Genomic DNA, 13689 nt, shown 5'->3' with positions numbered 1-13689 from the left:
ATCAACTTCGGTAATACATGTATACCACTTTGAGTCTAGTAGAATCCCGCCACTTTGTTGGGAAGTTGTGGACTTTTTTTCAGTGAAATTTTATTTGTAGGGCCTATGCTAAATAAATGCGGAGCAAATCGCGCATTTGCTGCAGTAATTTAGATATCGCGATTGATGCTCGAATTTGACGTGGTTATATAGGCTGAGGCGTACAAAAGACTAGACTATTGTGAATTATATACTTGAACATAAAATGATAAGTGCACCTATGGAGTATATATGTTGGCTCCAGAACGAAGTATTATTTTACTCGCAAAATAGGCCTATAAGAATTAATGATGTGCAAATACTAGCGTACTATAAAGACTTAATGGAAGGTCAAAGAAACTAGCTTAAGAAACTCCCGCTCAATGCATTGCTCATCGCGAATTCGACATCAACTCCCCCTCCATGTCATCGCGAGTCGAATTTCCGAAGGGCGCCAATTGCTCATCGCGAATTCTATATATAGGGCATATAATCCAGTAAGCCCCTCCCACTGCGCACGAGGGCAAATTAACACGCGCTCCTCTCCAATGCCACACTGCATTTTCCTGCCGCGCGCATCATACGCGCGTGCACGCATGTCGGACTTTTGTGCACGCATGTCGGACATAAATCACGGCTGTGATTGGTCAGAATACCATGGGGCGGTGCTTACTGGATCGGTCCATTCGCGATGAGCATTGGAGCTGGAGTTTCTCAAGCTAAAAACAAAACGAATGGACGGAGAAAATGAGACCTGATCAACACTGTATCTGCGTACTGCATGTCCTTTACGGGCTACCATACAATATTGCCGCAGACTATATTCAGCAAACAATTAATATTATTGACATAGTTCGCGATCAAAGTACAGTACACTGTGTATTGGACATTTTGGAATTTGGTTCTGTCTGCGACCGGCCTTCAATTATTATTGCATTGCATAATGTTATTATTGGACTGATGGTCATTTCCAGTTTGGTTGGCCCATTGGTTGAGCTCGGCACATCGCCTGATCAGTCCTGGTGCACTATACATGTATATAGTAATAAGTAATATATACTGCTAGCCGCCACTGCGCTGCCGGCAGTCATTGACGAGGAAGTGGACATTTAAGTCGTCTGAACGGTCGACGTGATTATAGACCTAACCATGGAAGTTGTAGGATTGGATCTGTCTCCATTCACGCTCACGTTGCTTTTGATCGTTGGTCTGGTGTTCCTGTCACTGTGGTACGTATAGCTATATACGTATATAGGCCTGCTGTAAAAACACTATAGGGGTACACTCTCGTGAATTGAATACTACTAGTGTGGCCATAGCCTTTTGCGGACCGTGATCTGTTGAGTAGTAAGGGGGGCGGGGGTACGGGACCAAAATCGAAAAAATCTGCGGCGAGCCTGGGCACGCCGCTCTCGGTTTTGAAAAAATAGGGGAATCCCCCCGATCTCCAAAAAAAAAAAAAAAAAAATCCTGACGCCGGGAGAGAGAGAAAAAAAAAAAAAAAAAAATCTGACGCCGGGAGAAAAAAAAAAAAAAAAATCCTGACGCCGGGAAAGAGATAGAGAAAAAAAAAAATAAAAAAAATCTGTCGTCGCTAAAATGAGGTGATGTCACCACCACGTGACCTTGAAAAATGTGTGAGTCACCACCACGTGACCTTGAAACGTGTTGAGGCACGATAAAATTTGGCGTAAACAACGCGACCTTGAAAAATGTGTGAGTCACCACCACGTGACCTTGAAACTCGAGACAAAAAAAATTAGCTTCTCTATCTGTGAAAAGGTAGAGGAGCTGTTTTTTAATATAAAAATGGAGAGTAATATGTTTAGACCGACGAGTATTTGAAAAATTAATAAAAAATAATATCGGTTTTTATTAAATATATCAATGAGTGAAAACCTCGAGCTATCTGATAAAACAGATCAGTGCGATCACCATATAATCATCGAGAATGGTTTTTTAGTTTGTGAAACGTGCGGTGAAATAGTCTCACGTTACTTTGATTTTTCGGCAGAAAATGCGCAAGAAGATCGTATCAATTGGTCAATTTTAAAAAGAAACAAAAGAAAAACTGTGGAGAAACTTGTTTTGTCTGTGTGCCCAGAGCAAGGCTCAGAAGATGCCCAAGAAACAATCAATAAATATAACGAGCTCGTTAATTACAAAACATTGAGGGGAAACGGTTGCGTCAAACGCTCGTTAATAGCGGCGTGTTATCATCACGTCGTTGGATTAGACAAAGAACGAGTTAGAGATTTATTTAAAGTGACTCAAAATCAATTTAATAAGGCACTAAAAAGATACGATGACCACTACAATAAAGGCGGGGCCGAGGGTAACACCCTCAGCGGTGAAATAGAGGTATAACTCGGTGGTTCGCTTTCATAATGTTTATTTACCGTGAATTTGAACTTGTAAGTTTTTCGATAAGAGATTTTTTTTCTTTTGCCAGCCGTTCGTCTACCCGTTTTTTAACTTCTTTTTCAAAGTCTGTATCGTTTTTAATCTTTTGAAGCTTTGTGCTGGTTTTTGTTCTAATTTTCTGCTTAAGCTCGTTAAATTTGGCGAGCTCTCTCGTAATCAATAAGAACTCTTCGTGCGATATATCTCCGTCGTTGATGGCTTGAGACACGTATTCTTCAATCGTGTTAAGTTTGGAGTCTGCTAATATTTTAATCTGGTCGTGCTTTTTCAGCTTGGCGGATAATCGCCTAGACGCGATTCTAAGGAAAATATCTACACCAAAAGCGCCTATAAACGTTCCTTCTAGCACCAATCCAACGGGGGCTGATATAACACCCAAGAGAGCGGGAATACCGACAGCCCCCGCTATAGCCCCCAATCCTTCTAATCCTATCTCTACGTAATTAATAGTGTCGATCATTCTCTTTATTTTTTTATAAGTGCGCTCTCGGTGGTCTCTCTCTTTTAAGATTAAAGATCGAATCTCTTCAATCTTTTTAAGTCTGTACACTTTTGTTTCTTCGTTACTATTTAATCGGAGTACATCTCCAGAAATATCGGGGTATAAAGCCTTACCATCTATACTCATGTTTTTAATATAAAAAGATTTTAAAATTAAAAGATCTCTAACTCTATCATGATACTCACACCCTTGTTGTTGATGATCTGTCCTTTTTCACCTATGATTGAAAATGTCAGTTTGTCGATTATACCGTTTTTAAGTTTCTTGAAATCCTCGACTCTATCAGGCTCGGGTTTGCGCGTAGCCACGGGTATGATTTTTAAGATGTCAGACGGTCGACCATCAAAAAAGTTTTCACTCGTACTTAATTGCGGGCAGCGAATAAACAAAAATTTAAACGGATTAATGTCGTAAGACCCCGTATACACCACTTTGGGTATCAGTCTTCCTTTGGGTAAATTAAGTAATCGAGAGACTTCTCTGTTTAAACGCAATTTGAGATTGACGTCGGTTACCACCAACGTCACCTTTTTAGATTCTCTAAATATTCGAAAACTTACCCCGGGTATATAATTTAAAATAAAATCGAACCAATCGACGTCGTACCACCCAGGTGGGATGGTGACTGAACCGGTGACTCCGGCTGGTAACGGTGCTAAAAGACTCGGAGAAATAAAATCTAAATTATCACCAGACACGACAAGACTCCCCCGTATTGTTATCCCAGCATTTCTAATTACTCTCTCTCTAGGTTCGCTTATTATACCTTCGATATATTCTAGCGCTATCTTTTTACCTTCATCGATGAAGCCTCTTCTTTCAAATAAAGTTGTTATTAAAAATATAATCGTATTGCGTTGTACGTCGGTTAGTGTTCTTTCTTGACTTTTATCGTGTAAATTTCTTTGTCTTTCAATTATTTGTTCTTTTTCTTTTTCGATCGATTCTAAAGCAGAGTCTAGTCTATCTTCTTCATACGCTTCTATAAGATCGTTTATAACTCTATTGAAAGTATTTTCGTCTCTAATTAAAAAGTCGTAGGGGTACTCGGGTACTAATTGCGCAATAAAATCTCTATCTGTTCTTACTGCTATATTTGAGTCAACCCGTTCGTATCTTCTATCATCATCAGGTCTTTCAGCGGGTCTCCCATCTATTTGCGTATACCAATCAATCTCTGTGGCGCTGGAAATATTAAAATATCCGGGGTTAAACATTACTCTTTTTACGCGTACAGATTTTTGACCGTTTAAATTATCTACAACGTCTTCTAATTTAAACGTCTGCTCATTTTGAAACAAGTGAAACGAATGCATTTATTTTAAAGTCTTTTTATATTAAAACTGAAACTAAAATAATGAGTGATTTTGAGTCGTTAAAAAAGCAGATACAATCGATAGCTGATCAGGTAACGCAACAAGTAAATCAAAATGTAGCCAAGGCAAACGAGCTAAAGCATCAAGCTGCACCCCTAGCAAAGTTTTTAAACAGCACTAAACCCAGTGAACTGGAAGTTATAGTTAATAATACCAACGGGTTTTTAAGCTCGTTTCCCGACTTAACCTCGGACTATAAATTGCCTCGCATCACAACGGATGAGGATGTAGATCGTTGGAAATCACACCCCATGTCGTTTTATCAAAATCAGTTAAATTTTGCGATCTATTGCGCTACTACGGGCTGCGGTGTTGGATTTGATCTTTTAAACGCGAGCAACCGTTACGTTTGGGCCATCTTTAACTTTCATTTATATTTTACGGTTAGAAAGATCCTGTACGACTTTGCCGCTCCTTTACCGGGGGATGACGCATTTAAAGCTCTAGACAACAGTTATAATCTCAGAGCTTTTACCGATACCTGTTTGTTGTTTGGCATCGATCAAAACAAGTCTTTTAAACAGACGAGAGACACAAACTCTAACGGTTTAGGTATAGCTTATTATTGGGACACGTCTTACGTACCCGTACCCGGAAACGATTATGATACAACCGACCTTAATCTCGAGTATAGTGAGTATCGTAAAGATATGATGAGTGGAACTAAAATGGGGTTTGGTCTGGACGATCCACCCAAGGGTTCAGGGCGTTACAGCGATTACACCGTAGCCTTTATCGAACAAAATGAATCGGTACAAAAGGCTTGGTTAGATTTTATACCCGACACGAGTTCGTTTACCCCCGCGGGAATCATAAAGATCAACGAATCGATCAGATCTTACGTGTACGCTTTACTCGGTGCGCAGGCTCAAACAAAAACGAGCGTATTAACACCAGGCACCGGATTAGACGCTCAAAGACAATTTAACGTCATCGTTGAAGATATCATCAATGCAGTAGACGACATGGAAACGAGTATCAATCAATTTCAAGACTCTTTGCAGTATGCCAGAACACCTTTAAATTTTGTCGTGAAACCGGGGTTGTATTTAATTCCATCGGATATGAACTTGAGGGTTGGAATGCACGACGGCTATAACAACAATCTTCAAATCGCTACCCAGAGTATGAAAACTGGTTTGGTGCCAGATTTAAACTCACAACCTCAACCGGACGACTCTTTTGATGACACCGATGATGTCGCGCCACCAACACCCCTAGAGCCTATGACCGATGTTGTATCACCAACACTAGCACCAGCACCAACACCAACACTAACACCAACACCAACACTCACACCAGCACCAATACCTGCACCAACACTAACACCAGCACCAACAGTTTTAACCCAACCCACGAAACTACAAACTCACCAAGACGAAAAATTATCGTTGACGGTAGGAATATTAGCTATCGTTGGCATGGGTATTTTAGCTTACGAGGCAACGCGATAAGTCACACTCTAATCTCACAACAACAAAAAAACCTTACCAACTTTCTGCTGGTAAGGCTTATTTTTTTTGTTTAAACTTGATTACAACTATTACTACCATCGTTTTTGCAGGTACGCAAACACCAAGGCCCCCACACCCAAAAACAAAGCCCACACGTGTTCGGCCAACCACGATACAGACTTACTCAGCGCGTTAAATATCCAACTGAGTACGCTGCCTGTGATACCCGGCAGAGCACCCAACGCGCTCACTCCGAGTTTTTGAAGAGCAGATGCAAAATTAGCGAGTTGTTTTGAAATCCACTCTTTGATACCGCCTTTTGGTGGTGGTGTTGGTGTTGGTGTTGGCGTGGGTGGGGCACCCGCCCCTTTCACGCTAGCGACGATGCTACTCACTATGGTGCTGATGGCTAAACTCAAAGCGGCTAAAATGTTCACTACGGTCACACCTTGTTCTCTAAACAGAGTTCTAATCTTTTCTGCCAGAGTCGTGTCGTCGCCTAAAATTTTATTAATCGTTTCTTTGATTCTAGCGATCTGACTTTTGAGCCCTCGTTCGTTGGCTTTTGCGGCTTCTAATCTGGCGGATCTTTCAGCGTCTAAGTCGCTCAATGTATCGTTTAACTCTCGTCGTTCTTCTTCGCTGATCCTATGATCACCTTATTCATGTTCGGCATCAAATATCTCTTGGTCTAATTCTGCGAGACGCGCTAAATTAAGTTCTATGTTACCTCTCAACGTCTGAAGACTTTTGTCTAAACCCTGGAGTTCTCTGTAATTTAATCCTTCTGTTTGAGCGCCGGTGTCGCGTTGTAAATCGTCTATAATCTCGGTTACCTCATCGGTGGCTCTGGGTAGTTCTGTCAAGGGGATACTCTCGGGTTGTACTTTTTCGAGTTTATCTTTTAGTTTGGCAAGTAGTGTTGGTTTATAGTCAGCGATTTTGAGGGTGTCGCGAATAAATGCGGTACCATATTTACTTTGTAATGTACTTAATTTGTAATATATTCTTTGACCACCTCGTCTATAAGATAATGGTTCTCGACCTTTATATGTTTTAACGTATAGATTTCTGTCTTTACCAATTTCAAAATCGTTGGGGTCGATAAACGCGGGGTCTATATTATTTTGTTTGTAAAATGAATCAACATCTTCTTTTATTAGTTCTATAGATAAACTGCTTATTGTACCCGTGCCCAGGACGCTTTCTGTGTCTAGCGGTGTATCAGGAGTATCAAAAGTATCATCCCAATCCAGATTGGTCTCTGCTAAATCATCATCATCTAAGTTAATGTCAGGTGGATCCTCATATTCGGTGACATGGTCAAAGTCAAATCCTCCATCGGCCATTTATTTAATACTCCTATTTAAATTATGCCGGTTTCATTATACTGCCCGGTAGTATACCCTGGGCCACCAACCAATTTTGCGTGGCCAGAGCCCCACTTATAATGCCCGTCAATTTAGCCGCATCTTCTACGCTTAGTTTGCTTAAATCTGGCGCTTTCATTTTGAGTAGTTTATTTCCTACCATGGCGTATCCCATCACCAGACCCGATATGACGGCTCCGTGATAAATCGTATTAGCTATTCCGTTGGTGTCAAAGTTACTCATCGTTTTTAATATAACAATTTTTAAATTGCTGGTTTATTCCATGTCTAGCGTTTTGGGGGTGATGGGTGTAGTGGGTTGCGTGACTATCGGCACTGGCTGTACAACCGGCGCAGTTGCCTTACTTTTTAGTACCAGCAACCCCACTCCTATTATAGACGCTATAGCACCCCACATCACCCAAGAGTTGTAGTCTGGTGAGCTCGTAGCTTCGTCCGATGTTACGTCCATTTTTGCTAATTTTAATTTCATCTGTCTATTGTGCTCGGCTAAAGCTTTACCCTGCTGTATTCGTTTAGGATTTTTAGTCTTGGTCACTCTCGTTACCGTCGGTGACGACGTTGTTTTCATCGGTTGGGGCGTCTCTGTCTCTGCTGGTTGAGCTGTGATCGCTGCTTGTTGATCTTCCATTTATTATATTAGGTTTGTTAAATTTTAAATGTTTTGTTGTGATAATCGTAGCAACTAGGGGTGATATTAAAGTTCCGTACTTGTAACAAACGTCGCTCAACATACCAGCCATACTCGCGCTTATAATAGGATCGGAACTCAAGTCGTTGGTGAGTTCTTCTTCAGAATCTATAGTGACGTTATATCCTAAAACTTGTACGGGTGTAACAACAGCTAACACTCTCGAAAATAGACTTAAAGTGTATTTACCAACGGTTTTAACAATTTCATTTCCAAATTTAGTTTCGTACAGATGATATAATTTGTCGAGTTCTTTGCTGTCAAGAGCTTCGATATGTTTAACGGTGTATTCCTTTCCTAAGTACTTTCTAGAGTTTCCGGCTGCTACGACACCGCACAAACGATCTTTATGTTCTGCGTTGTGATCTTGTTCGTTCGTTAAAGTCAGTTTTATGTCCTCCATTTAATTAGAAACGAATTTAATTTTGTTGTAGCTTTTGTAACTTTGTTACAAAAGCAAAGGTATTCGTAGGTGTAAAACGATAGATTAAGCGATATGACGATAATAGCCAAAAACTGCAAATACTCGAATATTGCTATCATTTACTAACAACAAAATGTATTTTGTTGACGTTTGTTGATTAACAAATTGTAATGCTTGTGTAGCTTGTTGAGTAGGTTGTTACTCACCTAGTTATTAATTGTTACTCACCTAGTTATTAATTGTTACTCACCTAGTTATTAATTGTTACCCACCTAGTTATTAATTGTTACTCACCTAGTTATTAATTGTTACTCACCTAGCTACTCAAGTAGCTCGTAACTAACTGGAGGTTCGGTGTATACGACCAATTTACTATATTTCACATCTCTCAAACGTCGTTTTATATAATCTCGTTCTTCAATGGGTACGACGTCATTTTCGTCTAACGCTTGATCAAACGATGTTTTATCTTTGCAGTAAAATAACGCCAACCAAGCCGTGTTTTCTCTATAATCCTTTAAAACGCTGTTGTACTTTTGGGTCAGTAACCAACAGCTATGATTGACGTGTCTTCCGCTAAACGCCATCTTGCTTAGCGCGCACGTCTTTTTGCGATATTTAATCTCTTGATCCGAAGAGCAATCGTCCAAGATAAACAGCGTGGCAACACCTTCGAATATTTTACTGTAAAAATCGATCGCTTCGTTGAGCGTCATCTTGTACAATTCCGGATCGCAGAGGTATACCTCGGGATCTGCTTGAATCCACTTTCTTTCGATGTACGTTTTGTTTTTAAAAATGGTAGGGCAAATGATGACTATCGCTTCAAATGTATTTTTATAGTCTGACTCTAACAGATCCAAAATCCATTTGGTTTTACCCGAATTTGTTTTGCCGACGATTAAAGCGCAATGCGGTTGTGTCATTTTAACTTAACAGAGATTTAAAATTCCCGTCTTCCAAGGTCAATTGAGCATCCATGACCAAAAAGACGTACATCGTGAGGTCACCTTGACTTTCGGCTTCTCTGTTAAATTGAACGTTGATGCCTCCTCCGTCTCCGAGTTTCCTACCGGATCCGTGAGCAGAATTGTCGTCGTTACTTCTAAAATCGAGCCACAGACCGTACTTGTTTTTTAGATAGTCTCCGAGGTCAAGACCCATCAAATTTAAGTCTTTAGCTACTCCGCGCCCGCTTTCGGTATCGCTGTCTCCAAAGAACTTGTTAATTTCATTCCAGTGTTGATATTGAAACATGCCTTGACTGTAGAGTTGATTGGGTTTACCTTCTACAGTCACCGATGTTTTGGTTAGTTTTGGATTATAAAATCGCTGCGGGCTTTTTTCAGTGGGATCTTTAAACAAAAACAAAATACCCTTGAGACTCCTGATGGGTTGATTGACGCTGACGTTCCAAAGCGTGTCCGATTTGTTGACGGATCTAACTTCTAGCGAGTGGATTTTATCAAACAGATATTGCATTAACCCCTTGTGTTTATTTCTGATGGTGATGGCTAGGTCTCTGTTGGTCACCACTTCGTATTCGAGAGACAAGTCTGAGATACTGTACATCGCCGCCGTATCTGAACTGTTGACTACTTTATCGTGATCGTTAAACTTTATCTCGTACGTCAGAGGTTGTTTTAAACCGCTGGGGTAAAAAGGGTGATGCGAAGTCAGTATGTCAATGTCTAGGGGAATACAATATCTGTTACCATAGGCATCCGCGATAGCCTGATCTTTACCGTTGTTGGCACCCGCGTTAGCATCTTGAGCCCCCATTCTTAGTTTAGACACGTTTTCTTTTTCTATGCCCGAGTACGCCATGTTTCGAGTTGCCGAGCTGTTGATCCAATTGTCTTTAAAGTTGTGATACACGTCGGCGTTACGATAACTTATAATTTCGTGACCTTGAAGTCTGACGCTGATTTCACTGACTAAATTTCTGGCTAAATTGCCAAAAATGGTTCTATTGTTGTCACCTCCACCTTCGAGTTCTAAACTAAAAGCTAGTTTACAAGTGTCAGGTACGATCACGTCGTCTACGCCCAATTGAGGAAACTTAACTCTCAGCGTTTGCCCCGCCGATATACTACTAGGATTGTGGGTAATGACCACCTCTTTTCTCTCGCCCTTGATAGATCTGGGTATTTTTAATAGCCTGCTGGGATTGAGCTTTTTTCCATACGCATTCATTTTATTTATACGAGTTTTAAATTTAAAGATATCTGTAAGCCAATAGACCCACCAAAAGCGTTCCTCCCGCGATAAACGCGAGTTCTCTTTCTATTTGTTGGTCGCTAGGCTCGTAAAAATCTTCGAGTTTGGGTTCGCGTTGCAGTCCTACGGGTAGTTTGGTAGACTGACCACTCACCTCGTTGTAGTAACGTAACGCTCGGTCTACGTTGGAAAATGTTTCTTTAGAGGCATTTTGTTTTCTGATACGTTCGTTGAGAAAATCTAGATATTTCGTTCGTTCTCGTTGCCACTTATCTTTGGCGGCCGAGAGTTGTTCTATCGCTAAATCGTGTCTCTTACGCTCCTCGTCGACATCCCTCTGTTTCAGATTTGAAAAGAAAAAGTTTGACCCCGTAAAAGCTAAGGCGTTGACGATCGCGCCTCCTAACATCATAGCAACGCTAGCCATATTATTATAAACGTCTTTTATATTAAATAATATGCAAACATTAGCTAAACTGTATTATAGCCCGAGTGGTTATTGCAGAGGTGAAAGTGCAGTCGACCATTTATACGATAAAACCAAATTCGATAAAAAGGTAATCAGAGATTGGCTTAAAAAACAAGCGATCTGGCAAATTTATCTACCGGGTCCCGCGTATGTACCCAGGCCTACGAGTACTTCGCAAGAGTTTGAAACACCAAACAACTTTCACCAAATGGATGTGCTATACCTACCCTGGGATAAAGTAAAACGCAAGACTTATAAATACGCTTTGACGGTTGTCGACGTTGCGAGTCGATACCACGAAGCAGAACCTTTGGTTTCTAAAACGGCGGATTCCACCCAAGATGCTATCGTCAAGATTTACGCGAGATCGCCTTTGAGTTACCCTAAAACGTTGAGAGTAGATGCCGGTACCGAATTTAAAGGTGCATTTAAAAAATGGATGACTTCAAAAAACGTCGAGATTATCGTCGGCGAACCAGGAAACCACCGATCGCAGGGTATCGTAGAAAGATTTAACCGAACGCTAGCCGAGAGACTGTTTGGTCATCAGTACGCTCAAGAAATGTTAAATCCCGAGAGTAGAAACACGCAATGGGTCGAGCGATTACCCAGCGTGATCAAAGCTATAAACGATGAAACGACGAGATTAATAGCTAAAGCACCGTCAGAGGCGGTTAAACTAGAACAGGTCCGGCAATCGCCGGCTAACCCCGTTAAAACAAAAGAGCAACAATTACCGCAAGATGCCATGGTTAGATATTTATATTACCCGGGTGAGCAAGAGGGTGGAACCTCGAGAAGAGCCACGGATCCCATTTGGAGCATAGACATCTTTAACGTGGAAAAAAGAACGAGTCAATTTAAAATGATTAACGGTAAAAAAGTCACGACGGGTCCTACTCTTTATTACCTTCAAAACGGTCCAAAAAGGAGTTTTGTGAGACAAGAGCTTCAAGTCGTACCCGAGGACACGCAATTACCGCCTAATTAATATCTAGATTACGGTGACCATAAGCGAGCGTGTGTATTCCATCCGGTAAAATGTACCTCTTGGTATCCAACGGACTCAACGACAATTTATCTAGCGATATGGTGTAAAGGATGTGATTTTCCGACCTAATGTGAGTCATCGTTTCTGTTTTAGATTTATTTTTAAAGATGCAGTCGTAGTAGTGCCGGTGTTTTAATTTTTTGTCAGTGACCGATTTTGTGACCCCCTTGGTTTTTTTAAGAGTGATGTTGTTGTCATCTGCTTAAATCGAGTACATCTTAGGTCTTATACAAACGGCTTCTTGAATGACCTTACCTCCAAACTCGTCTTTAAATTTACCGATCACTTTCTTATTGGTTGGATCGTATAACTCGTGATCCAGATTGTAATTTGAAAAGTCGTAGTGTTGCCCGTGAGATTGCATGTCTTTGTATATGTCATCCGTGTAAACGGCAACCAACAGACTGTCCGTATCCGTATACATCAACCTGATTTGATCTCCGTACTTGTCTTTCAATCGGTTGTAATAAAAATCATACATCAGCGTCTTAGATAGATCTAAGATACTCACTCCGCAGTAAATGGGTTTGTTTAACAAGGTTTTAGTCTTGTACGTTTCGACAAACGACAGGTCACATTCTGGAAACGGCGTTGTTGTTTTATAGCTCGGTTTCTGTATAATTTTTTTGTATTTTTCTTGATCGCTCTCGTTATTGTCTCTCAGTAGATAACCGTCTATTCGATTTCTAACGTTTTCCATCGTCTTACCAAACACGCTGTTATTCATCAGTTTAAAAAAGTCTTTCTCAAAATCAGAGGTCGCTTTTGTTCGGAGTTGTGTGTTTTTATCGATGTAAGATTTCATCCAAGGCGCTTGTTTAAATTTTAACACGCGATGTACCTTTTTTAGTTTCAAGCCGAGTTTGAGATACATCTGCAACGTGACGTAGTGCAACACGTATTTTTGTTTTGGATTAAGCGTACACGTTAATTTTTGTACGTCGCTACTAGGTTCGGTATCCAATAACTCGTTTTGATAATCAGACATCCAATCTTGGGGTATGACCATATTTTCGGGCGCTAGTGGATAATCGTTATGCTTGGCGTGTAGATCGTGCGGGTAATCGAGGTCTACTTCAAAAAAGTAACCGGTGTTGGACGTTTTCTTAAGCGTTAATATTCTTTCTTCGGTAAACGGTTTCGAGGGTGTCCATTTAAAATCGCTGTACGGTAGATATTGACTCATAGCCCAACCGTACAGATTGTTGGCATCCAGATAAGCGATATAACTAGAGGGCTTGTTTGAATCGTAGTCATCAAGATATTGATTATTGGCTTTGTGATGTCTCATTCCACCCACGCTAGATATGCCTCCTCGTTTTGCTTTTTCAAAAAATAAATGTTTGTCTACGTCTTGCAACAGTTCGAGTTTAACTTCCGAGTGTTTTAATAGAGCATCCCAGGACAATCCGGGTGCGGTGTAATAATTGGCTGGATCTAGCCCGTAGTTTGTAATGCACGTTCTTCTGAAGTTTTCAAATACACCTGCAAGTAATAACGTATCGGTAGTCACGTACAAGTCGTGATATTCTCCTAGATTTTGTATATTAAACTCGTTCCACACGCGTTGAGCTCTGTCATAGTCTTGTTGCGATATATGTTCGTCTTTTAGTCTGCTGTAAAACTTGCCGATGGGTGGTAGGCTGGTCTCTTGAAACTTATCAAACGA

General features: G+C 40.7%; 1 protein-coding gene across 1 annotated transcript in view; it reads left to right on the top strand.

The window, feature by feature from the left end:
* The first annotated feature begins 754 nt into the window (after positions 1-754).
* The window catches only part of LOC119735872 (cytochrome P450 3A24-like), a 32086-nt gene continuing 19151 nt past the window's right edge, over positions 755-13689 (top strand). Inside the window, exon 1 of the mRNA XM_038209816.1 lies at positions 755-1247. Within this exon, the coding sequence (XP_038065744.1) occupies positions 1168-1247 (80 nt within the window). The 5' untranslated portion in view covers positions 755-1167. The remainder of the gene's footprint in view (positions 1248-13689) is intronic.

This window comes from Patiria miniata, unplaced genomic scaffold (assembly GCF_015706575.1).
Source record: "Patiria miniata isolate m_02_andy unplaced genomic scaffold, ASM1570657v1 HiC_scaffold_29, whole genome shotgun sequence".
Lineage (NCBI taxonomy): Eukaryota > Metazoa > Echinodermata > Asteroidea > Valvatida > Asterinidae > Patiria > Patiria miniata.
This window is presented reverse-complemented; position numbering and strand designations above follow the sequence as displayed.